Genomic DNA, 27,393 nt, shown 5'->3' with positions numbered 1-27,393 from the left:
TGTAAGAAAAAATGCAGAATATTACATTCTTGTATACATTAGAGTCATAATCTTGAAGAACATGAATTTTAAAAATAAGAATGGAGGGCTGGGCGCGGTGGCTATCGCCTGTAATCCCAGCACTTTGGGAGGCCGAGGAGGGTGGATCACGAGGTCAGGAGATCGAGACCATCCTGGCCAACATGGTGAAACCCCGTCTCTACTAAAAATACAAAAATTAGCTGGGCACAGTGGCACATGCCTGTAATCCCAGCTACTTGGGAGGCTGAGGCAGGAGGAAAGGCAACCTCTGGGGTGTCCTGGGTGTCAGGGATCTGGGAGGCAGGTGGGGCAGTCCCTGCCCGGATTAGTCAGCCACTCGAGGAATGGGGCCACTCCTGCCTGACCTGCTGCGAGAAGGCAGGGAGCACTGGTAGGAGGAGTCACATAGTGTGGGTGCCCACTGCCTGGAGGCTGCCAGTGGGCCTCATGGTGCACAGCCTCCCAGCCACCCAGGAGGTGACAAATTCTATGCTGAGCCAGAGGGAAAAATTTCCAGGAGTCAGGGCTGTCTACTGAAGTTTGAGCAGCACAGGGAAATGACGGGTCTCTGTCTTGTCAGGCACCAGGAATTCGTGTTCAAGACCTGTGTTCTCTAGAGCCAGCATGCCCAGAGCACTGTGGAGTTAAGAACATGCTACCCCAAAATCTGCTGCTCTGGCTTATTGACTATTTTGAATTAAAGGCATTTGAAAAATAGCAGGTGCAAGAAGATCATGTGAACCTTCCTTCTGCTTTTTTTTTTTTTCTTAAGATAGGGTCTCACTCTGTCACCCGGGCTAGAGTGCAGTGGCACGATCATAGCTCACCGCAGTCTTGACCTTCCCAGGCTCAATTGATCCTCCCACTTCAGCCTCCTGAGTAGCTAGGACCACAGCTGCACCACCACACTCAGCTATTTTTAACATTTTTTATAGTGATGAATGTCTCACCATGTTGCCCAGGCTGGTCTCGAATCTCTGACTCAAGCAATCCTCCTTCCTCAGCCTCCCAAAGTGCTGGGATTACAGGTGTAAGCCACCATGCCTGGCCCCTTCTGCTTTTTTTTTTTTTTTTTTTTTTTTTTGAGACAGAGTCTTGCTCTGTTCTCCAGGCTGAAGTGCAGTGGTGCGATCTTGGCTCATTGCAACCTCTGCCTCCCGGGTTCAAGTGATTTTCCTGCCTCAGCCTCCTGAGTAGCTGGACTACAGGCGCATGACACCACGCCCAACTAATTTTTTTGTATTTTTAGTAGAGACAGGGTTTCACTGTATTAGGATGGTCTTGATCTCCTGACCTCGTGATCCACCTGCCTCGCCCTCCCAATCTTCTGCTTCTTAAAAGCAGTAGATGGCCAGGCACGGTGGCTCATGCCTGTAATCTCAGCACTTTGGGAGGCCAAGGCAAACAGATCACCAGAGGTCAGGAGTTCGAGGTCAGCCTGGCCAATATGATGAAACCTTGTCTCTACTAAAAGTACAAAAATTAGCCAGGTGTGGTTATGGGTGCTTGTAATCCCAGCTACTTGGAAGGCTGAGGCAGGAGAAATCGCTTGAACCCAAAAGGCGGAGTTTGCAATGAGCCAAAATTGTGCCATTGCACTCCAGCCTGGGTGACAAGAGCAAAACTCTGTCTCAAAAAAAAAAAAAAATCAATAAACAAATTAACAAGTGTTGGCAAGCATGTGAAGACATTGTAATCCTTGTATATTGCTGGTGGGAATATAAAATGATTCAGCTGCTTGGAAAACAGTGTGGTGGCTCTTCAAAAAGTTAAATATAGAATTAGCATATAACCCAGCGATTCCACTCCTAGTTATAATATATGCCCAAAAGAACTGAAAATGTGTGTTCAAAAACTTGGGCCAGGCACAGTGGCTCATGCCTGTAAACCCAGTACTCTCTGAGGCCTAGGTGGGAGGATCACTTGAGCCCAGGAGTTTGAGACTAGCCTGGGCAATATAGTGAGATTCCATCTCTACAAAACAAATTTAAAAATTAGCTGGGCATGGTGGTGCACACCTGTAGTCCCAGCTACTCTGGAGGCCTAGCTACTCTGAAGGATCACTTGAGCCTGAGAGGTTGAGGCTACAGCGAGCTACCATCACACCACTACACACTGGCCTGAGTGACAGAGTGAAACTCTGTCTCAAACAAAACAAACAAAAACCCGTACATGAATGTTTACAGCAGCACTATTCACAATACCCAAAAGGCAGAAACAAACCAAATGTGCAGCAACAGATGAATGGATAAACAAAATGTGGCATATCCATCCACACAATGGAATCTATTATTTGGATTACAGGGGTCATCTGGGTATGGAATGTCAGGTTTGGCAGAGTGGAGACTTATATCCAAGCTCATGGATTTAAAACCTGAAGTTCATTGCCAGGACTATGATAGCACAGGAGGGGAATGTGGAAGGCACATACAGGATCCCAAAGAGAGTCCTCACCATGGATGAACTCATTAAGGACATTAAGCGTCGATAGTACTATGAGAAGCTATGCTGACAGTGACAGCAGGAGAGCTCTGAAACCTGCCAGCAAATCCACAACATGGAAATGGCTCGCAGGATCACCTTTTTTTTTTTTTTTTGAGACAAAGTGTCACTCTATCTCCCAGGCTAGAATGCGGCGGCGTGATCTTGGCTCACTGCAGCCTCCGCCTCCTGGGTTCAAGCGACTCTCCCACCTCAGCCTCCTGAGTAGCTGGGATTACAAGTGTGTGCCACCACACCTGGCTAATTTTTGTATTTTTTGGTAGAGATGGGGTTTCACCTTGTTGGCCAGGCTGGTCTCAAACTCTTGACCTCAAGTGATCCACCTGCCTCGGCCTCCAAATGTGCTGGGATTACAGACGTGAGCTGGATCAACTTCTTGATGCCAAAGAATCGGGCAGATCTGTGGCGGCGCTGCTGTGGCCTGTGGATAGGACACCCAGTATGAAAACCCTTGGCCAGTTTGTGTCTCCGCCTCTTGTTTTTCTACAACCACATTTTCTGTTACCCATTTTTAGGATAAACTCAATCGCATATATGCAAGAAGGCCTCCACTTAGAAAAGGCCTCCACTAAGAAAAGCAATCCCATTAGTCAGCAACGGACCATCTCGTTTATTAAGTAAAAGAAGAAACTGAAAGTAAAAGCTGTCTAGCAGTAGAATGGTGTTTGCTGGGGGCTGGGGAGGGGACAATGGGAACTTATCGTTTAATGGGTACAGAATTTCAGTTGGGAAAGATGAAAAAGTTTTGGAGGTGGGTGGTGCTGATGCTTGCACAAAAGTGTGAGTGTACTGTACTAAATACCACTAAACTGCAAACTTCAATAGTTAAGATGGTAAATTGTATGTTATGTGTATTTTACTACAATAAAGCAATTTTTAAAACGGAAATGAAGTAGCCAGGAGTGGTGGCTCATGCCTGTAATCCCAGCACTTTGGGAGGCCGAGGTGGGCAGATCATGAGGTCAGGAGATTGAGACCATCCTGGCTAACACGGTGAAACCCCGTTTTTACTAAAAAAAAAAAACAAAAAATTAGCCGGGCATGGTGGTGGCCACCTGTAGTCCCAGCTACTCGGGAGGCTGAGGCAGGGGAATGGCGTGAACCTGGGAGGCGGAGCTTGCAGTGAGCCGAGATCGCACCACTGCACTCCAGCCTGGGTGACAGAGCGAGACTCAGTCTCAAAAAAAAAAAAAAAAAAAAAAAAAAAAAGGAAATGAAGTACTGATACATATTACAACACGGTGGAACCTTGAAAACATTTATAAGTGAAAGAAGCCAGTAACAAAAGACTATATATTGGGCCAAGCGTGATGGCTCGTGCCTGTAATCCTAGCACTTTGGGAGGCCAAGGCAGGCAGATTGCCTGAGCTCAGGAGTTCAACCACACCCTGGGCAGCATGATGAAACCCCATTTCTACTAAAAACACAAAAATTAGCCGGGCATTGTGGTGGGTGCCTGTAGTCCTGGCTACTCGGGAGGCTGAGGCAGGAGAATTGCTTGAAACCCAGGAGGCAGAAGTTGCAGTGGGCCCAGATCGCACCACTGCACTCCAGCCTGGGTGACAGAGCGAGACTCCATCTCCAAAAAAAAAAAAGACTACATATTGTATATGTTATACAACTTTGAAATAATTCCAAATACATACATAGTTTGTGAAAAAGTTGTTAGAATCAAAATGGAGTCACTTGTGTCAAACCCTGACAAAATGGAGCCAGGTAAGAACATGCAGGGAGGGTTCTGGTGCATGACTACCTGATAACAAAAGATATCACAAGAGACTTTGCCAAAACCACAACCTTGCACAAAGGCCACCTCAGTCTTACACACACAAAAAAATGCTTCTGTGAGGACATTTGCCCAGCAATTACCTGTCCAGCCCTGGACTCATGCCACCCTTGTTTTTGATCCTTGTAGCTGAGGATAATTGTTTCAAGACAACATATGTAACCCTCATTTTACCTTTAAAGATCCTTGTCTTCCTTTACCCCCGTGAATATGCCCATAGTTTACTGTGGCGTACATATTCTGTTTGTTATTTATGTTGACATTTGCATGTGAGTGGGTGTGGTGAGCGTATGGAATGGGTTAGCCTATGCACAGAGCGTTTCTTAGCCTACTTAACAGCTTAGGATGGGGCCTGAGATTCTGCACATCTAGCACACTCCCAGGTCCTGCCATGCTGCTGGCCTGTGGCCCATCCTTCCACCGGAAGTGCTTAGAAGGCTTTAGTCTCTCACCCACACTCACACATCCACATCCACACACACACATGCATGTATATCTACATCCACACACACACATGCACTCACACACAATCTCCCGCCCAGTCACACATCCACATCCACACACACTCACAGCATGTAAACCTACTCCATCCACACACACATGCACTCACAATCTCCCACTCACACTCACAATACACATCCACACACATAGCGTGTATACTTACTCCATCCACACACACACCCACATGCATGTATTTACTCCATCCACACACACCCACGTGCATGTATTTATTATCTACTCCATCCACACACACATGCACTCACAATCTTCCACCTACACTCACAATCCGCATCCACACACACTCACAGCATGTATACCTACTCCATCCACACACACATATAGGCACATTCACACCCACCCACATATGTGCACATGCACCTACACACACACACACCACACATTGTAGCATTTTTCTGGGGAAACAGAGAAACAGTCACTCTTTTGAAGAACCTCAGAAACTGCACAATCAGAAACTGCACAATAAGAGCTCTTCTTGATTTGTCATCAAAACTCAGATAAAGTTGAAGATCTAACTTCCAAGAAGATCTTCTAGACTGTTTTCCAGATTGTTATAAATGCATCTTCAGACATGAAGGAGCACCTCACAGTTGCACTCAGATACCTCCTGGGATGTGATTTAGTCTTGATGATTATCATTACATGTCAGTGAATACAGTTTGATGAAAACTTTTAGGGAAACAAGTTTTCAGAAACTGTCCCCAGATTTATTGTAGTAGTAGTCAACTCTGAGGATGCATTTTTTGACCGGGCAACTATTGTTGGGGGTCTTATAATACCTGACTTGGAGAGGTGTGTTTGTGCCTTTTAGGTAAGATGGGGAATAGAGGGCCCCCAGACTTAAGAGCTATATGTGATATTTGAGATAAATTGATCCTTAACATTTTTCTCAAGTCAGAGTTCTCATTATTTGTCCCCTTGATGCCAATAGAGTAAAATGCAAAATGGCTCACCACATGGTCAAAGCCCCTTTCTTTCAACTGGCCACATCCTGGCTTTCCCGTGCTCTTTCTACTGAACCAAGCTCTGTGTTCCAAGAAATCATCCTGTCCTCAAATCTCTGTACCTTGTTTTCTGCTGAAGCCATGCCCAAGCAGTTCCCTTTGCCTGGTATGTTTCGCTCTCCCATTTCCCTGCAATACTGCCTGTCAACGTCTTCAATGAGAAGTTCCAGCCCCACCTTCTAGAAGCTTCCAGAAGACAGTATTGGGCTTTGGCATTAAACAGCCTGTAACAAGGAATGATCCTGCCCCAAATGTCGCTAGTGCCAGGTTGAGTCACTCTGTCATTGACAGGGTGACTCTGAGTATGTGGGTCCTTTTGAGCCCGCTTTCTAATCTTTAAAAAAAAAGGGAGGGGAAAATATTTACTTCACACTTTTATTTAGTTTTTCAAAGATTAAATGAGACAATGCTAGTGAGTTTCACTAGCATATAGGAGATAGTCAAGAAATATTTCAGTGGATAATGGCATTTCTCTCCTGATCAAGTTGCATTAACCCTCTCTTTTCTACAGTCCGGCACGTTCTGTACCTTACATAGCTGCCTTGGATCTGAGGTTTCTGTGTTTGTGAGGTGGGCTCATCTTGGTCTCTTGCCTGGTGACTTTAGCATAATCCTTGCTCAAAACGTTAAATGAAATAGATTGTTTAGGTATCACTTTCTTTTTTTCTGTGACATTCCTTCTAACAGCTGCCGAGCCTGAAGACAACAAAGCTGCCCAGACTTTTCTCCTGGGCTCCAGCCCCTCCTGTCTGACTGCTCCAAGGAATCTCAGTGTGCAGGTCTCACAGGCACCTCAAATCCAGCCTGTGTAAACCTGAGCTGCCTGTGTACACACTCCTATATCCTAGAACCATGGTTCTCAAATGTGGGTGCTTTTGCCCCCCAGGTTACATTTGACAGGGTCTGGGGGGATATTTTTGTTTGTCACAACTAGGACAGAGGGTCCTTCATGGAGTCTTGTAGACAGAGGTCAGGGGTGCTGCTGCTGAACATCCCACAATGCATAGGACAGTCTCCATTACAAGGAATGATCCTGCCCCAAGTGTCGCTAGTGCCGGGTTGAGAAATCCTGATCTAGAGGGAGACTTTACCTGGTAGGTCAGGCCGTGGTACCGCTCTGCTCACAATCCCCCATGGTTCCCACATCCCTCAGAGTAAGATGCACACCCTCTGGGTGGAGGACATGGCCTGCAGGGTTCTGCTTCTCCACCTTCTGAGCCCCGACTTCTTATCGCTCTATTTCCTCCACCCCTTCTCCTCTTTCCTGCCTTGCTTGTCTGCCCTGCCTCCCACTGTGCCTCCAATACGCCTGCCTCAGAGCCTTGCACCAACGTTCCCTCTGCTTGGAATGCTCTTCCCTCAGTCACCCAAGTTCATCCCTTGCTGCCTCCAAGTCTCTGCTCACATGTCACCTTCCCTGCAAGGCCATGCCTGCCCACCCCTTTTAAAGCCGCAGCCCTTCCCGTCATGCCATCCTTCTTGCTTGCTGTAGGTTTTTCCATAGCATTGATCACCTTACAAGTGGGTTTATTTATTGTATAATTTTCTCTTCCCACTACAGTGTAAGAGCTACACAAAAGGGATGTTTTTGTTTTGTTCACTGATATTTCCCACTGCCTAGTGCTCGAAAAATATTTGCTGAATAAGTGAATAAATCAGTATCATACCGTCCCCAACTTGCTCATCTTACCTCTATTTTGTAACTGATCTATGTAACCACCATTTAGCTGACATCCAAGTGTCAGAACCCAAACTTCCTTGAGTCTTCCCTTTCTCTGTCTTTTTTATTTTTTGAGATGGGGTCTCACTTCTCACTATGTTGCCTAGGCTGGACTTGAACTCCTGGGCTTGGGCAATGCTCCCACCTCAGCCTCCCACGTAGCTGGGACTATAGGTGTGTACCATTGCACCCAGTTTATCTCTCTCTTTCACAGCTTTATTGAGATATAATTCACATAAAATAGAACTCATCCATTTAAAGAGTACAATTCAATGGGTTTTGGTATATCATACAGTTATACAACCATCACTGCAACAATCTTTGAATATTTTTTCTTTTTTTTTTTTTTTGAGACAGCTTCTTGCTCTGTCACCCAGGCTGGAGCACACTGGCGCAATCTCGGCTCACTGCAACCTCTGCCTCTCAGGCTCAAGCAATTCTCCTGCGTCAGCCTCCTGAGTAGCTGGGATTACAGACACATGCAACTACACCCCGCTAATTTTTTGTATTTTCAGTAGAGATTTCACCATGTTAGCCAGACTGGTCTTGAACTCCTGAGCTCAGGTGATCTGCCTGCCTTGGCCTCCCAAAGTGCTAGGATTACAGGCATGAGCCATTGCACCCGGCCCAAATATTTTCATTATCCTTGAAGAAACCTCATATTCCTTAAATATCATCCTCCAGCTCCCCCACCCCCACCGCCATTTCTCCTCATCTCTGGCAACTACTGATCTATGTGCTGACTCCATGGGTTCTCCTATTCTGGACATTTCATGTCAATGGACTCATACAACATTTCTCACTGGCTTCTTTGACTTAGCATATTGTGTTCCAGGTTCATCCATGTTGTTGCCTGTATTAGTATTGCATTGTTTTTATAGCCAAATTCTATTCCATTGCATACAGGCACAGCATTCTGTTTATCCATGTATCACTTGATGGGCATTTGGGTTACTTCCAGTTTGGGGCTACTATGAAAATGCTGCTTTGGGCTGGGCGCAGTGGCTCACACCTGTAATCCCAGAACTTTGGGAGTCTGAGGTGGGCGGGTCACTTGAGGCCAGGAGTTCAAGACCAGCCTGGCCAACATGGTGAAACCCCGTCTCTACTAGAAATACAAAAATTAGCTGGGCGTGGTGGTGCGTGCCTGTAACTCCAGCTACCCAGCAGGCTGAGGCACGAGAATCACTTGAGGTTGCAGTGAGCTGAGCTCAGACCACTGCACTCCAGCCTGGGTGACAGAGCCAGACTCTATCCCCCTGCCTCAAAAAAAAAAAAAAAAAAAAAAACTGCTGCTCTGAACATATGTGTCCATGTTCTTGGGTGGACATATGCTTTCATTTCTCCTGGGCATGAACCTGGGAGTGGGGCTGCTGGATCATGTGGTTACTGTGCGTGTAATCTTTTGAGGACCTGCCACTGTTGTTTTTTTTTTTTTTCCTTTTCTCTATGAATCCACATCCAACTCATAAGTATGGGCTGTGTTTCTCCCTCCTGAATCTGTGCTCACTTGCATCTGCACGGAAACAACCTCTTCAGTTTATACCTGGAAGGCTACAGTGCCTGCTAACGGGGATCCCTCTCCACTGGGTCACCCTCGCCTGCACAGGGGAGGGAGTTTCCCCTTCTTGATGCCGAGGCCACACCCCGGCCCATTGAGGGGTGCCTCTAGAGGTGGGACCCAGGCATCAGTGCTTCCCAGAGCTCCCCAGGTGATTATGACGCACAGCCAAGCACCTGCTTCCTTCTGATCCACATTTCATCACCTGCCACCCAAGTGCCTCCATGACAGCAAATCTGATTGTGTGATCTGGATTCTTCTTAAAACCCCTCTGTGGCTCTCCATGGCCTCCACAATAAAATCCAAGCTCCTCAGGATGCACATGCATCTCGGTGACCCGTGTCCACCGCCACCCGTCTTGCCCCCTTCCTCTCCCTGACCCACGCTGCACATGCCACGCTGAAGTATGTGTGCCTGCCCATCCACACCTCCACGCCTTGGGACAGGCTATTCCCTCTTCCTGAAGTGCCTGTTCCCATCTTTCATCCTCCTCTAGGAAGTTTTCCCTGACTGCTCTCCCTCAGCGGGCTGTAACTGTGTTCACTGGCCTCTAGTCCAGGAGCACCTCAAGGCCAGGGCTGGGATATCACTCATCTCTGGATCCTCAGCCTGTAGCTGCCTGACTCATGGTGGGTGATGGGTTCTTTCTTTTTTTTGGCATATGTGTGTTGAGTGGTGTGATGAATGAAGAGGTGAGTGAATGAACCTGGCCTATGTAGAAGCTGTGACCAGGTGCAATCCTACCAGCTGCCCAACTGTGCCCTCTTGAGTCCCAGCAATAACCCTGGGGGCACTCAGCAGGGCCTGCTCAACCCCCAACCTGGACCAGCGAGACCCATACATGTCTCCCTCCCATGGGGACATCTATCTGCATTTCCCAGTCTCAGGCTCAGTGTGTTTCATTTCTCCAGCTGTGGGGCCCAGCAGGTGTCAGCAGCAAAGGAGAACTGGGTGGGACGGTCCTTCCTGAAGATAAGGCAAAGTGCCCCAGCCCAGAGATCAATCCTGTAAATCCACTTTCAAAGGGCTGAATAAGGTGGGACATTCCTGGTTCCTTCTTCAGCCATAAATCTCTAGGCTCAGATGGTAACTGCCCTCCTCTTGACAAAGCTATAAAGAGCACAGCATAGCAGCAGTCGAGAAAGAGCATGGACAAGAAAGGTCCTTCTGGTGGGGCAAGGCCCACCTCTCCTGCCCCCTAAGCTTTGCCTCCCTCCCCGCATGGGCTTTGCTGCCTCTGTGGGGACTTGATGGAGGTTGCAGGGCTTGACTGCCAGTGCCGGAGGCTTCTGTGAGCATTTGTCCTATAAATACCCAGGCTCCGTTCTGCTGCTCAGCCCACGCTGATGCCACCTGACTTCCTGTGAATGGAGCACTGTAAGAGGAGTCCAGCTCAGCTGCCCCCCATGTGACTGTGCAAGAGTCACCTCCCCTCTCGAGGAGGCAGTGGGGTGGGTGGACTAGATGATCCCAGTGGTTGCTTTCAGCTCTAATGTCCCAGTTGCTCCTGTTTTTTTTTTTTTTTTTTTTTTTTTTTTGTGACGGAGTCTCTGTTGCCCAGGCTGGAGTGCAGTGGTGCAATCTCGGCTCACTGCAAGCTTCGCCTCTCGGGTTCATGCCATTCTCCTGCCTCAGCCTCATGAGTAGCTGGGACTACAGGCATCCGCCACCACGTCCGGCTAATTTTTTGTATTTTTAGTACAGACGGGGTTTCACCATGTTAGCCAGGATGGTCTCGATCTTCTGGATCTTCTGACCTCATGATCCGCCCGCCTTGGCCTCCAAAAGTGCTGGGATTACAGGTGTGAGACACCGTGCCCGGCCTCCTTCTGTTTTTTTTAGATGGAGTCTCTCTCTGTCGCCAAGCTGGAGTGCAATGGCCCGATCTTGGCTCACTGCAACCTTTGCCTCCTGGGTCCAAGTGATTCTCCTGCCTTGGCCTCCTGAGTAACTGGTATTACAGGTGCCCACCACCATGCCCAGATAATTTTTTGTATTTTTAGTAGAGATGGGGTTTCACCAAGTTGGCCAGGCTGGTCTTGAGCCCTATAGTGATCCACCTGCCCTGGCCTCCCAAAGTGCCAGTTGCTCTTTCTGACCCGTTTGAGAGCAAAGCTGTGTGAAGGTTTTCCTCTCAGGTCCTGAATTATCAGGAAAACCATGTTTGGAAAGACCAGAGTCAAGCATAGTAAAAAATAACAAACTTGAAAATAATGACTTTGTGTTTTGATTTTTCTTAAATCCGGCTTCTGTAACTGCACAGTAACAGAGCAGAGCAGGGAACAGCACCAGACAACAGAGTCTCCAAATCCTTAATTCCATTCTGCCCCACCCCTGACTAGCAGTGTCATTGGGGTGAGTCATTTTTCCCTCTGTAGGCCTCAGTTTGCTGATCTGTAAAATGGGGATATTTAATGCCTTACAGAGAGCTTGCCATGTGCCTGGTCCAGCATGAGGTAGGGAGACAGGTGAATAAGACAGGATCCTAACTTTCTTTTTTTTTTTGAGACGGAGTCTCGCTCTGTCACCCAGGCTGAAGTGCAGTGGCGTGATCTCGGCTAACTGCAAGATCTGCCTCCCGGGTTCACGCCATTCTCCTGCCTCAGCCTCCCAAGTAGCTAGGACTATAGGCGCCCACCACCACACCTGGCTAATTTTTTTGTATTTTTAGTAGAGACGGGGTTTCACCGTGTTAGCCAGGATGGTCTCGATCTCCTGACCCTGTGATCCGCCTGCCTCGGCTTCCCAAAGTGCTGGGATTACAGGCGTGAGCCACCGCGCCAGCCTAATTTTTTTTCAAAATTTCGGTTTTGCTTTAGGAGAACTGCTTGAACCCGGGAGGTGGAGGTTGCAGTGAGCAGAGATGGCACCACTGCACTCCAGCCTGGGCGACAGAGCGAGACTCTGTCTCAAAAAAAAAAAAAAAAAAAAAATGTGTATATATATATATATATATATATATGTTTTTAAAACTAGCCATTATATATTAGTAACGACATGTAGAAAATTTAACAGGTCAATACAGTGAATTCTCTGCTATTTAGATATACAATAAAGATATTCTAGTAAATTTTTTTCCCAGCACTCACAAAATTTCATTTTTTTCTAAATTCCACAATGTTCTAGTCACATGGGAGTATTTCTTATTCTCTGAACATGCCTACCTTCTACCTCTTCCCTTTGCACCTGCTACCCTAGGTTATGTCACTTTCTCTGTCTGGAATTTTTAATTGATCATTTTCTGCAAAGGTCAAATGCCTAATTATTCTGCAAAGCCCTAGAAGCTCTTTGTATGCCTTACTCAATTCCTGAGACAAGAATAATTTCTCATTATTTACCCATAATACTCCATTCAGCCTTATTATTATGTAATATATATTTTAATTTTCATACATTTATTGACTTGTCTTCCTACTTGAGGGGGAACCCCCTATTTTATTTATCCTTGAATTCCTGGTGTCTAACACAATGCTTGATACAAAGTAGGTCCATAGTAAATGCCCAGTAAATAAATGTTCCCAAACTTAGCCTTTATTACCTAATATCCATTAAGGACTGATGTCTTCAAGCTCATTTTCCAGTCATTCCTGTCATTTCAGAATTGCATGCCCCATTATTAGGCATAAAGAGTAGATATGGACAAAACATTATCATTAACTTTTTTTATTGTTTTGAAACAGGGTCTCACTCTGTTACCTGGGCTGGAGTACAGTCACACAATCATAGCTCACTGCAGCCTTGACCTCCCAGGCTCAAGTGATCCTCCCACCTCAGCCTCTCGAGTAGTTGGGAGGGACTACGGGCGAGCACCACCATGCCTGGCGAATTGTTTTTCTTTTTTGCTGAAGTGGGGTCTCAGAATGTTGCCCAGGCTGGTCTGGTACGCCTGGGCTCAAGCAATCCTCTCACTTCAACCTCTCAAAGTACTGAAATTATAGGTGTGAGCTACCACACCTGGTGCATTAACTTTCTTTCTTTGTGTGTGTTTCTTTGCTTGCTGTTCTTTTTTGAGACAGGTTCTTGCTCTGTTGCCCAGGTTGGGGTGCAGGGCACAGTCAACGGTTCACTGCAACCTCGACCTCTGGGCTCAAGGGAACCTCCCACCGTGGCCTCTTGAGTAGTTGGGACTACAGACACGTGTGCCTCCCCACACCTGGCTAAATTTATTCTTTTTTGTAGAGACAGGGTCTTGCTTGTTGTCCAGGCTGGACTCAAACTCCTGGGCTCAAGCGATACTCCTGCCTGGGTGTCCCAAAGTGCTAGGACTACAGACATGAGCCACTGAGCCTATTCTAACACTAAGTAGAACAAAACAAGTCATCAACAACAAAAATCCGACAAACATAAAGCAATCGCATATAAGAAAAGCTATAAAAAGGAAAGAAATAGAAGAAAAAAGTAAACTTGATAAACAGATACACCATGCTTCTGGAAGGAAGGATTCAATATTGTAAAAATACATTCATTCCTAAAACAGTATTTCACTGTAACTCTAATATAGTCTAAATTGTGCTCTTATTAGTCCTAATGTTCATCTAGAAAAATACATGACAATATTTGTCTTACCATATACTAAAATGTATATAAAGCCATAATAATTTAAAATAGTGTGGCACCAGGATAGAAACAGACACACCAATGGAACACATAAAAAGTCCAGAAACATACTCAAGTATTCAAGAATTTAGTAATGATTCAAACAACATTTCAAATCACAATGGAAAACATAGATTATTCAGCAATAGTGTTGGAAAAAGTTGACTAACCAGGTGTGGGGGAAAGTTGGGCACGTATCTTACCATATTCTAAAATTAATTCTAGGCTAATAAAATATTTATATCTAAATAATTCCTTCTTTGGTCCACCCTCGCTCCTTTTCTACTTCAACACTTTAGTCTTAAAGCCATGAGATGGGGCTAGGCATGGTGGCTCATGCCTGTAATCCTAGCACTTTGGGAGGCCAGAGCAGGCAGTTCACTTGAGCTCAGGAGTTCAAGACCAGCCTGGGCAACATGATGAAATCTCAACTCTACAAAAAATACAGAAAACTTAGCTGGGTGGCATGGGTGCACCTTGTAGTCCCATCTACTTAGAGGGTGAAAGTGGAAGGACTGCTTGAGCCCAAGAGGTCGAGGCTGCAGTGAGCCAAAACTGCACCACTGCACTTCAGCCTGGGTGATAAAATGAGACCCTGTCTCAAAAAAAGAAAAAAAAAGCCAGGAGGTGAGTTCAAGCATAGTAATTATCCATGCTGGGGAGGAGGGGGCAGTCCAATACTAGTATAAGAGCCTGAGTAAGGTTGGCTCCCCTAAGGGATTGGGGATAGGGGTGGGGACAATCTCAGAGCAAAGTGAAAAGATCAAAGTGGAAGCAGTGAACTGAAGCTGAATATCAAATCCCAAGAGGGGTGAAAAGGACTGGCATGCAGGAAAGTAGCAGCAACCCTGAACTGGGTTAGAATAGCATCTGCCTTAGGTGGAGCAGCAACAGAAGGTATGTCAAAACAGGAGAGATTGATCAAATAAGTAAACTATTAAAAATAGTGAGAGTAAGGTTTCTGAGAATCATAAATATGGGGGAAAAATTAAAATGAACCCTGTTTTGTTGGGTTGGATTTGGAGAAGTTACTATGAGCATATGGAGTTCAATATATAGAGATGGATACAGTAATAGAGATGTGAGTGTGTACGTATATTCACATAATGGATCAAAAGTATTGTGACCTCACAGTTCTCTTTTTTTTTGAGACAGAGTCTCATTCTGTCACGCAGGCTGGAGTGCAGTGGCACAATCTCAGTTCACTGCAACCTCCGACTCCCAGGTTCAAGTGATTCTCCTGTCTCAGCCTCCTGAGTAGCTGGGATTACAGGCGTCCACCACCATGCCCAGCTAATATATATATATATTTTTTGAGACGGAGTCTTGCTCTGTCAGCCAGGCTGAGGTGCAGTGGTGCAATCTTGGCTCACAGCAACTTCCGCCTCCCGGGTTCAAGCAATTCTTCTGCCTCAGCCTCCTGAGTAGCTGGGATTACAGGTGCCTGCTACCACACCCGACTAATTTTTGTATTTTTTAGTAGAAACGGGGTTTCGCCATCTTGGCCAGGCTGGTCTTGAACTCCTGACCTCATGATCCACCTGCCTCGGCCTCCCAACGTGCTGGGACTAGAGGCATGAGCCACTGGGCCCAGCCAATTTTTTTTTTTTTTTTTTTTTTTTTTTTTTTTTTGAGACAGAATCTCACTCTGCCATTCAGGCTGGAATGAAGTGGTGCGATATTGGCTCAGTGCACCCTCTCTGCCTCCAGGGCTCAAGTGATTCTCCTCATGCCTCAGCCTCCCAAGCAGCTGGGATTACAGGCATGCCCCACTATGCCCGGCTAATTTTTGTATTTTTAGTAGAGACAGGGTTTCATTAGCCAGGCTGGTTTCAAACTCCGGACCTCAAGTCATCCCACTGGCCTCGGCCTCCCAAAGTGCTAGGATTACAGGTGTGAGCCATCGCACCTGGCCCACAGTTTTCTACATAGATATAAAAACAACATAAGATGTGAATTTATAGAAATATGTATCTCTGTAGGAATAACACACACACACACACACACACACACAATTTCCTAGCCATGCTGAGAGTAGCAATAACCCACACCTAGCACCCACTTTGGCTTCTAAATATTATTCTCACCTAAAAGGAATCAAGGCTCCTCAGAGAAATGGTGATTTCAGAACTACAGCAGGAATAATACAAGATGAGCCTAGATTATACTGTTGCATCAGAAGTAGAGAAATGCTTCTCTGAAATGATAGGTCAAAAGACATAGAAGCCGGCTTAAAGAGGTCCCATCAGGCAAACCTGAGACAGTATGAACATCAAAATAAATGACATTAGTGGAATATGACCCATTAAAATAAAATAGCATAAGTCCATACTAATACAAATAATCAGGGAGTAAAGAAAGCTTCACCTTACAGTGGAACATCAACTGATGAATGTGAAAGAAAAGGTGAAATTAGAAAATCACTACTTGCCATCAATTCTAGTCATAAATTAGGTCAAGAAACATCAATGAATGCTAAAATTAGTGAGGAAAAGGCGCAAGGAACAAGATGTTTATATGCGAAGTACTTCCCCCACAAAATCCATACTGACTATAAAGAGAAAAATGTTTAACCTCACAGTGGATTAACCTGACAGACACACCTTAACCAAGTGGTCAAGGAAAAACTGAAATCATGTACCACCTGATAGGATGCAAACAAAAAACACAGAATCACACATGTGATAAACCTGCTAAAAACATAACTGTATTTAATCACGATGAAACATCAGGCAAATCCAAGTAGTGGGTCATTCTACAAAATAACTGGCCTGTAATATTCAGAAGTATCAAAGTTATGAAACTCAGGGAAAGACTGAGTTACTATTTGAGCTTTTTTTTTTTTTTTGAGATGGAGTCTTGCTCTGTCCCCCAGGCTGGAGTGCAGTGGCGCGATCTCGGCTCACTGGAAGCTCTGTCTCCCGGGTTCACACCATTCTCCTGCCTCAGCCTCCCGAGTAGCTGGGACTACAGGCGCCCGCCAACACGCCCGGCTAATTTTTTGTATTTTTTAGTAGAGACGGGGTTTCACCGTGTTAGCCAGGATGGTCTTGATCTCCTGACCTCGTGATCCACCCACCTCGGCCTCCCAAAGTGCTGGGATTACAGGCGTGAGCCACCGCGCCTGGCCACTATTTGAGATTTAAAAAGACCAAAGAGGACTGGGTGTGGTGGCTCAGACCTGTAATGCCAACAGTTTGGGAGGCTGAGGCAGGCAGATCACTTGAGGCCAGGAGTTCGAGACCAGCTGGGCCAACATGGCAAGAGCCTGTGTTTACTAAAAGCACAAAAAAATTAGCTGGACGTGGTGGTGCACACCTGTAATCCCAGCTTCTCGGGAGGCTGAGGCACGAGGATCACTTGAACCCAGGAGGTGGAGGCTGTAGTGAGCCAAGATTGCACCAATGCATTCCAGCCTGGGTGACAGAGTGAGGCTCTGTACAAAAATAAAAAGAAAAATAAATAAAAAGACCAAAGAGTCAAAATGCAGTTTGTGATCCTTTTGCTATAAAGAATATGTCTACAAAAATATGAATGGGTTCCAAAGATCAGACAGTAATAATGCATCGCTGTTAATTTCCTTATTTTGATGGCATATTACATATTCCCAGGAGAATATCCTTCTTTATGGGAAATTCTGAAGTATTCAGGGGTGACAGCGTATTATATCGGTAAGTTACTCAAATGATTTGGGGAAGGAAGAGTTCTTTTGTACTATTCCTGAAACCTGTTTGTAAGTTTTAATGCTTTTAAAATTAAAAAGAAAAACAAGGTTTCTAAAAATGAACTTCCAAAGCACTAAAAAAAAATGTGCATTAATATAAAGATTTTCTTTGCACAGCATCAAAGGCAGAAACAATAAAGAGCATCTGCGTAAATTACCTCAAAAATGTAAACTTCTGCATTAGAAAAAACCTGGCCAGGTGTGGTGGCTCACGCCTGTAATTCCAGCACTTTGGGAGGCTGAGGCGGGCGGATCACGAGGTCAGGAGATTGAGACCATCCTGGCTAACGCAGTGAAACCCTGTCTCTACTAAAAAAAAAAAAATTACAAAAAATTAGCCGGGCATGGTGGCAGGCGCCTGTAGTCCCAGCTACTCGGGAGGCTGAGGCAGGAGAATGGCGTGAACCCAGGGGGCGGAGCCTGCAGTGAGCCGAGATCGCGCCACTGCACTCCAGCCTGGGCGACAGCGAGACTCTGTCTCAAAAAAAAAGAAAAAACCTGCTAGAATCCCAATAACAAAAACTATGAAGACGTAATAAAATTAAACACCAAACGTTTAACTATGGGAAAAAACACGCACGGCAAATATACAAGACAAAAGAATATGATCTCTAATATAAAACACTTTGTAAAAAAAATTATAATATTAAAATAAACAGATATGGAAGGTCAATTAACATACATGAGTAATCTTCAAAAAAAAAAAACCTTAAAATAACTAGCCTTACCAGTACTGAAAGAAACTCATTCAAACATTTTAATATTTTTTTTACTAGAAAGAATGGCAAAGATTTTTTTAAGGGTAACACAGTGTACCTAACATAATATAGGGTTATGAGCAATCTCACATACAGCTAATGCAGTGTAAGTTCTAGAGGACAATTTCACACAATGTATTTCTTGAAGCTTCCAAAATGTTCACACGCTGTTACACAGATTCTAGCAGTGTATACTACATGCCAGACACCAACCTAGGCCCTTCAACCACAAAGGGTTGCTTAATTTACAGTTTATTGAATCTCATGATATTCTGTATTACAGACTAAGTATCTATTAAAAATACAGCGGAAACACAATTTATTGACACACAAAAGATGCTGTGTAATTTTCAAAAGCAAACAAAAAATACAAGCAAAACAATTCAACTTTTTTGTAAGTATATACCATAAGCAAAAATACACAGAAAAAACCCCATCTCTACTAAAAAATAGAAAAATTAGTCGGGCGTGATAGTGGGCACCTGTAATCCCAGCTACTCAGGAGGCTAAAGCAGGAGAATTGCTTGAACCCAGGAGGCAGAAGTTGCTCTGAGCCGAGATTGTGCCACTGCATTCTAGCCTGGGTGACAGAGTGAGACTCTGTCTCAAAAAAAAAAAAAAAAAGTAAAATAAAATAAAATAAATATTAATTACATAATAGAAAGTTTTTTTGCACAAAAACATTTAAAATTTTGAAGCTGGCTGCAATTTCTTCCACAGTTGGAATGTGTACCTTCAATTAAGTGGTAAAACTGTATTTAAAGGCACATTGGGTAATGGTGAAACCTAAAACGCAGACGAGAATAAAACAGTAACATACTAAATGAAGAAAAATATACAGGAAAAAGGCAAACTTTTTTTTTTTTAAGGCCAACAATAAAAACCGTATCTTGGGGTACAAATAACTTTGGGGGGGGGACAAGTAACATTCTAATATAGGACTGTTTTTCAGAAAAGAAGGTATGATACATTGTAATGAATATGCAAAATAATAATTCAAATTTAACAGACTCTTGATACCTGAAAAAGCAAAAGAGGTCAGTAATTCATAAAAGGCCAATCTGTAAGGATTAAAATATCCTGTAAATCATAGAATACTAAATACCTAGGTTACTATGAAAGGTAACACAGTTTTGCTTGCTTTGTACTCCTGTGACCTTAGTAACATATTAATAATATTTTAATAACTGTAGTTTGTCATAGTAATTTTTTTCCACATCTCCCTGAATTTGATGGAGACCTATAATTTTTTTTTTTTTTTTTTTTTTGAAACAGTCTCGCTCTGTTGTCCAGGCTGGAGTGCAGTGGTGCGATGGTTCACGCCATTCTCCTGCCTCAGCCTCCCGAATAGCTGGGACTACAGGCACCTGCCACCATGCCCAGCTAATTTTTGTATTTTTAGTAGAGACGGGGTTTCACCATATTAGCCAGGTTGGGGAGACCTATAATTTTAAAAACACAAAAACTTCCTTTCTACTTCCCAGCAGTGATATTCAAATAGTAATAAAATAACATCCACTGTACCTTATTACAATGATCATGCGGAACAGACTGTAAAACAATTGGTTCCATTGTGGAAGCATTGGCAAATTGTACCTCTGGAATATACAGGGCACACACCTCATGGGCCCAACCTAAAAATAAATAAATAAATGTCATCTTTTCAGTTTTATCAAAAGCAAATTAACATCATTGACTTCCTTAACAGATCCCTTCAATGTCTATTGAAACAAACGCACAACAAGGATATTAAGAAATTCTCATTGCTGTCTTAATTCCATTGCTTGAGAATACTCAAACCATTACTAAAAAAAGCATTCTTAATCATTTCATCAGTTATGATGTACAGTAACATAAAGGGAAACATTTATAAATTCAGATGTTGGCATTAACACTTCTTAAACAGGCAGACTAAATATTCAGACCAACACTAATGAGAACCAGTATAAAAGGAGTTTTTAAAAGTTTAATACTTATAAAATTTAATAATTTTAATCATTTTAAATGTCAACATGAAATGTTTATCAGTGTCAATGTTTTTAATATTAGTAATAAGAATCATTTCACTATTTTAATTTGAAATGTTTTAAATTTGATATTAAATATATATATTTTTTGAGATGGAGTTTCGCTCTTGTTGCCCAGGCTGGAGTGCTGTGGCGCGATCTCAGCTTACCGCAACCTCCGCGTCCTGGGTTCAAGCAACTCTCCTGCCTCAGTCTCCCAACTGAAGGTATTAAAGAGCTGATGTGATAGGAGTTTCTGGGCTAAAACTGGAAAAGAATATAAGTCCCAGGTACAGTTTTTGGCCACTTTTGCCCAGGGAACATTTGCCTATTTCAGAGAAATCGGTGGTGAGGATGAAGGGTACATTTTTCTTTTCTTTTTTTTTTTTTGAGACAGAGTTTCACTCTTGTTGCCCAGGCTGGAGTGCAGTGGCGCGATCTCGGCTCATCGCAACCTCCGCCACCGAGGTTCAAGCAATTCTCCTGCCTCAGCCTTCCAAGTAGCTGGGATTATAGGCATGCGCCACCACACCCAGCTAATTTTTGTATTTTTAATAGGGGTGGGTTTCTCCATGTTGGTCAGGCTGGTCTCGGACTCCTGACCTCAGGTGATCTACCCACCTCAGCCTCGCAAAGTGCTGGGATTACAGGCGTGAGCCACCGCGCCCAGCCTGAAGGGTACTTTTGACAAACTCAGAGGCCCAACAGTACAGGGATGTACATTCACAAACACTCTCCTCCTTTCAGATGCAATACTGAAGGGCGAACCAGGGGTAAGCATACACTAAAATTACACAGACCCTCAAAGAGGCGACACCAGGGCTCTGACCATCTCAAACTCTGAAATTTGACGAAGGTAATCCGAAATTACAACCCCCAAGGCACCAAGCAGATGCAAATATACATCCTCTCTAAAAGAAAATAGTATCTTGGCTACAAATAATTTCTACCTTTTGTTTTTTGAGACAAAGCCTTGGTGTGCCGCCCAGGCTGGACTGCACTGGCGTGATCTCGGCTCACTGCAACTTCCTCCTTCCAGTTCAAGCAATTCTCCTGCCTCAGCCTCCCAAGTAGCTGGGATTACAGGTGCCCACCACCACACCTGGCTAATTTTTGTATTTTTAGTAGACACGGGGTTTCACTATGTTGACCAGGCTGGTCTCGAACTCCTGACCTCAAGTGATCTGCCAGTCTCAGCCTCCCAAAGTGGTGGGAATACAGACATGAGCCACCATACCCAGCCTAAAGTTTCTTAATTACATGTAATTTCCAGCACAATAAGTACCAAACACATGACAGACAAGACAATATAAATGAAAATAAGGAGAAACAAGAAAATCAAAACAGATCAGTATTTTAGAGTTACCAAATAAAGATTTTAAAATAAATATGCTTACTATGATCAAGTGCACACAAAATTCTAAATTGATGCAAAGAACTGAAAACTATAATAATTAAAATTCCAGAAGTAAAGCGGAAATTTAGAAATCAGCCACGCATAGTGGCTCACACCTGTAAACCCAGTACTTTGTTTGGAAGGCTGAGGCGGATCGCTTTGAGACCAGGAGTTCAAGACCACCTTAGGCAACAAAGTAAGACCCCATCTCTACAAAAAAAAAAAATAATAATGAGCCAGGTGCGGCGGCATGCACCTATAGTCCCAGCTACTCAGGAGGCTGAGGTGGGAGGATTGCTTGAGCCCAGGAGTTGGAGGTTGCTGTGAACAATAATTGTGCCACTGAAATCCAGCCTGGGTGATAGAGACTCTATCTCAAGGAAAAAAAAAAAAAAATCAATGGGTGGGATTAACAACGGTTTAGACATGGATGAAAAGAGAATTAGTAGGAACACAACAGGTTAAAAGAAATCCAGAATGTTAGCACAAAACACAAAAGTAAGAAATACAAAAAAATGGAATAAGACACATGAAAAATGTAATAGGCAGGCAGGTCTAACACACATGGAATCAGAGTCTTGGAGAAATATGAGAGAAAATGGCATGAAAGCAGTATTTGAATTGATAATACCTAAAAATTTTCCAGAACAGAAGACCCAAAGCCACTGACTGAAGAACCACTATAAATCAGAGTAAATAAAGAAATACACCAAGGAACATTAATAAAACTACAGAAACTAAGGGAAAGAAATGAAAAGCTTAAAAACAAAAGGCAAGTCATCAAACGAAAAGCTAGATAACTAAATAAAGCCAGAAAACATTTTTAAAAAGATTTCCACTAAAAGGAACACTAATTTTCCTTGGGTAATAGGAAAATGATTCCAGAAGGAAGCTCAGAACTGAAGAAAAATATAAAGAGTGATAAACATGTAAGTACATTTAATATATGATGAACATATAAAACAATAATGCCTTCACACTCATTTACAATACAAATGACCACTTACATTAAATATTAAAACACTGGTATGGTCTGTGGATGTATGTAGCTTTCCTATAAAACTAAAGCAAAGACTGGAAAAGGAACAAGTAAAAGAAGTCTATATGATTTCATTCTACATTTCGTGTTAAGTGGTACACATAGGCCAGGTCGGTGGCTCACGCCTGTAATCCCAACACTTTGGATAGCCAAGGCGGGCAGATCACTCAAGGTCAGGAGTTTCAGACCAGCCTGGCCAATATAGCGAAACCATATCTCTACTAAAAATACAAAAATTAGCTGAGTGTGGTGGTGTGTGCCTGTAGTCCCAGCCACTCAGGAGGCTGAGGCAGGAGGACTGCTTGAATCTGGGAGGTGGAGGTTGCAGTGAGCCGAGATAGTGCCGCTGCTGCAGTCCAGCCTGGGCGACACAGCGAGACTCCATCTCAAAAATAAGAAGAAAAAGAAAATTATAATCTCTACAGCAACCACTATATAGATAAATATATATATAGGAAGAGATATGGACAAAAAGTCAATTTAATATAATTAATTAAATTTAAATGCAATACTGGTTGCATTGTTAAGCTGATTAAAATACAGCACTAAAAAAATAATCACAAAAAGAACAGAAGAGAAATAGGGAAAATCAATGTTAAGAACAAACAGAAGACTTCTACTTCGGTCCAAGATAGACTAAGATAGGCAGGAGAAAGTCACAAAGGAAACTGGAAAATGTCTTGAACGGAATGGCAACAAATATGAAATTTATCAAAACTTGAGATGTAGTCTGGGAGCAGTGGCTCAAGCCTGTTAATCGCTTGAGCTCAGGAGTTCGAGACCAGCCTGGGCAACATGGTGAAACCCTGTCTCTACAACAAATCCAAAAACATTAGTCCGATAAGGAGACATGCACCCGAAGTCCCAGCTACTTGGGCTGAGGTAGGAGGGTCGCTTGAACCCAGGAGATCGACGCTTCAGTGAGCGCCCTCCAGCCTGGGTGACAAATTGAGACCCTGTCTCAAAACAACAATGGCAAAAACAAAAACAAAAACACAACTTGTGGGATTCAATAAAAGCAATAGAGAGGAACTTACAGCATATATATTTTCATTAAAAAAGAATATCTAAAGCCGGGTGTGGTGGCTCACGCCTGTAATCCCAGCACTTTGGGAGGCCGAGGTGGGCAGATCATGATGTCAGGAGATCGAGACCATCCTGGCTAACACGGTGAAACCCCGTCTCTACTAAAAATACAAAAACTAGCCAAGCGAGGCTGGGCGCGGTGGCTCATGCTTGTAATCCCAGCACTTTGGGAGGCAGAGGTGGGCGGATCACGAGATCAGGAGATTAAGACCACGGTGAAACCCCGTCTCTACTGAAAATACAAAAAATTAGCCGGGTGTGGTGGCGGGCGACTGTAATCCCAGCACTCTGGGAGGCCAAGGCGGATGGATCACCTGTGGTCAGGAGTTCAAGACCAGACTGGCCAACATGGTGAGATCCCCTCTCTACTAAAAATAAAATTAGCTGGGCATGGTGGTGCCCGCCTGTCATTCCAGCTACTCAGGAGACTGAGGCAGAGAATCACTTGAACCTGGGAGGTGGAGTCTGCAGTGAGCCGAGATCGTGCCACTGCACTCCAGCTTCGGTGACAGAGCAAGACTCCATCTCAAAAAAAAAAGTAAATAAATAAATACTATTGGCAATGTTAGTCCAACAATTTCAGCAACTTACACAAAGTAGTCAAATTTCTTGGAAAAATAGAGCACACCAAAATTGACTTAAGTGTATACAAATAGGCCAGGCCCAAGGGCTCATGCCTGTAATCCCAACACTTTGGGAGGGTGAGGCAGGAGGACAGCTTGAGCCCAGATGTCCGAGACCATCCTCAGCAACAAAGCGAGACTGCTTGTCTCTACAAAAAATACAGAAAGAAAAAAATATTAGCCAGGCATGGTGTGCCTGTGGTCCCACCTATTCAGGAGGCTGAGGCAGGTGGATCTCTTGAACCCAGGAGTTTGAAGCTATGACTACATTGCTGCACTCTAGCCTGGGCAACAAAGTGATACACTGCTGTTAAAAAAAAAAAAAAAAAAGGGAGGGAGGGACGACAGAATAGAAAAAAGAAAAGAGAAAAGAGGGAAAAAGGAATGTCCCTATAATTTTGCCAAAAAATGAATTTATCAAAAATTTTCCCAGAAAAGTTTGTTTCTCATGAAGTTCTATATAGAATTCAAAGAAAAATAACATCAAATTTACACAAACTGTTTCATTTTAAGTGACCAGCATAATCCTCAACAAACATCTGACAAAACCACTATAATTCTTAAAGAATGAAAGTACATGACAAAAATAAAATATATGTCAGGAGATGGACAAGTGAATTTACAGTATCCTAAGAGTTTCAGAGGATTCAGAAAGAGGAAAAAAGCACACAGTAACATTAACTTCTTAAAAAGCTAATAGAGAGGGTAGAATGGAACAAGTGGAACAAACCAGAATAGGAAAGACAAATACAAAACATTTAATAAGATGGAAGGTTTACATCAGGTGCCGTGGCTCATTCCTGTAATCCCAACACTCTCAAAACTGAGGCAGGAAGATCACTTGAGCCCCGGACTACAAAGCTACAGTGAGCTAGGATCCTGCTACTTGCACTCCAGCCTGAACAACAGAATGAAAACCTGTCACTTAAAAAAAAACAAAACTCTGGAATAGTGAAGGCCTCTTTCTAAGTAATAACTCAAAATACAGATGTCACAAAAGATTAATAAATTGAACAAAATTTAAAAACTCATGCATGGTAAAAATTTTTTTTAAAAAGCACAATATAAATGCTAACCAGCTGGGCAAAAATTAGTCCAACTCATATCAAAACAGCATAATAATATATCAGGGGCTAATTATGAATGCTCCAATACATCAAACTAAAAAGATCAACAACTGTGGCTGGGGACGGTGGCTCACGCCTGTAGTCCCACAACTTTGGGAGGCTGAGGTGGGTGGATCCCGTCTCTACCAAAAATTAAAAAATCAGCTGGGCATAGTGGCCTGCGCCTATAATCCCAGCTATTCAGGTGAGTGAGGCAGGAGAGTCCCTTGGACGGGGGAGGCAGAGGCTGCAGTGAGCCAAGATCAAGCCACTGCACTCCAGCCTACATGACAAAGGGAGATGCTGTCTCAAAACAAAACAAAAAAAAGATCAACAACCAAGTCAGAAAGCAGACCACAGAAGAGAAAAAAACAAATTGCTCTTCAAACTATAAAAAGATGTCAACTTCACTAATATTAAGAGAAATGCAAAACGATTGCTTGGGCTTGGATATACAAACTTTCACCTGTTAGGTAAGCAAAGGTATAAGGAACAGCTTTTTTATTCATATATTGGTAAAACTGGGAACGTATATTGGTAAAACTACAGGGAGAATAACTTGGGACCATCCATCAAAATTAATTGCAAAACTCCTTTGACCCAATGTTTCCACCTATGGAAATTAATAATCCTATAGATATACCTGTATACAAGCAAAATGACATAAATACAAGCGAGTTAGTCATCAAAGTAGACGATCAGAAAGTGCATCAACAAATGACTGATTAGATAACATGGTTAAAAAGGAAAAAAAAGCTCTATACTGATAACAGGATAAATTGTTCATGCCAGGTGCGGTGGCTCACGCCTGTAATCTCAGCACTTTGGAAGGCTGAGGCAGTAGGATCATTTGAGGTCAGGGGTTCAACACCAGCTTGGCCAACATCGTGAAACCCCATCTCTACTAAAAATATAAAAATTAGCTGGGCGTGGTGGCGCATACCTGTAATCCCAGCAACTTGGGAGGCTGAGGCAGGAGAATCACTTGAGCCCAGGAGGTGGAGGTTACATTGAGCAGAGACTGCACCACTGCACTCCAGCCTGGGCGAATGAGCGAAGCTTCAAAAAAAAAGAAAATTGAAGAAAAAAGAAAAGCAAAGTCTCAAAAAAAAGAAAAAAAAGATAAATTGTTCAGTGAAATAAATTAAGATGCAGAAGAGTATATCGTATTAACCCATTTATATAAAGATGGAGGGAGTAAATAAGTGTTTGTCTATTCACATTTGAATATTCAATAGAAACCTAGGAAGATACGCAAGAAACTAATAATTACATGGTAGCAGAAAAGTAACAGAATTTGAAGTCAAAGTTGGTCCTTTTATCAGAGACCTCTGAACCAGAGTGCCTCTATCTTGAACAGTGTCTGGGGAAAATAAGGCTGAGTCCTGCTGGGCTGCATTCCCAGTAAGTCATGCATTCTAAGTCACGGAATGAAATAGGCTGGCACAAGATACAAGACATAAAAACCTTGCTGATAAAACAGGTTGTAATAAAGAAGGGGGCCAAAACCCACCAAAACCAAGATGGTGACAAAACTGACCTCTGGCCATCCTCACTGCTCATTATACACTAATTATAATATATTAACATGCTAAGAGACACTCCTACAAGCACCATGACAGTTTACAAATGGCACAGCAATGCCAGGAAGTTACCCTATTATAGTCTAAAAAGGGGAGGAATCACTAGTTCTGGGAATTGCCCACCCCTTTCCCAGAAAACTCATGAAGAATCCACCCCTTGTTTAGCATACAATCAAGAAATACTCATAAAAATGGGAAACCAGCGGCCCGTGGCACTGCTCTGCCTATGGAGTAGCCATTCTTTTATTCCTTTACTTTCTTCATAAACTTGCTTTCACTTGATGAATCCGCCTCAAATTCTTTCTTGCACAAGATCCAAGAACCCCTCTCTTGGGGTCTGGATTGGGACCCCCTTTATGGTAA

The 27,393-nt window shown here is 43.5% G+C and overlaps 1 protein-coding gene across 9 annotated transcripts in view; it reads left to right on the top strand.

The window, feature by feature from the left end:
* Window positions 1–27,393, top strand: part of LOC129469449 (protein unc-45 homolog B-like) — a 164,451-nt gene that overhangs the window by 25,835 nt on the left and 111,223 nt on the right. For 4 of the 9 annotated variants that reach the window (XR_010118098.1, XR_010118099.1, XM_063628828.1 and 1 more), the window contains one exon: window positions 9,610–9,742. The exons of 4 other annotated variants lie outside the window; for them this stretch is intronic. Coding sequence is in view for 2 of the 5 variants with exons in the window: in XM_063628828.1 (XP_063484898.1) it covers window positions 9,740–9,742 (3 nt within the window). In the remaining 3 variants the exon portion in view is untranslated. Of the gene's footprint in view, window positions 1–6,519; window positions 9,431–9,609; window positions 9,743–27,393 lie in introns of those variants that run through there. One more of the 9 variants, XR_010118105.1, reaches the window with a different exon arrangement.

This window comes from Symphalangus syndactylus, chromosome 20 (assembly GCF_028878055.3).
Source record: "Symphalangus syndactylus isolate Jambi chromosome 20, NHGRI_mSymSyn1-v2.1_pri, whole genome shotgun sequence".
Taxonomy (NCBI): Eukaryota; Metazoa; Chordata; class Mammalia; order Primates; family Hylobatidae; genus Symphalangus; species Symphalangus syndactylus.
Note: the sequence above shows the minus strand (reverse complement) of the source record. Positions and strands in the feature narration are given on the sequence as shown.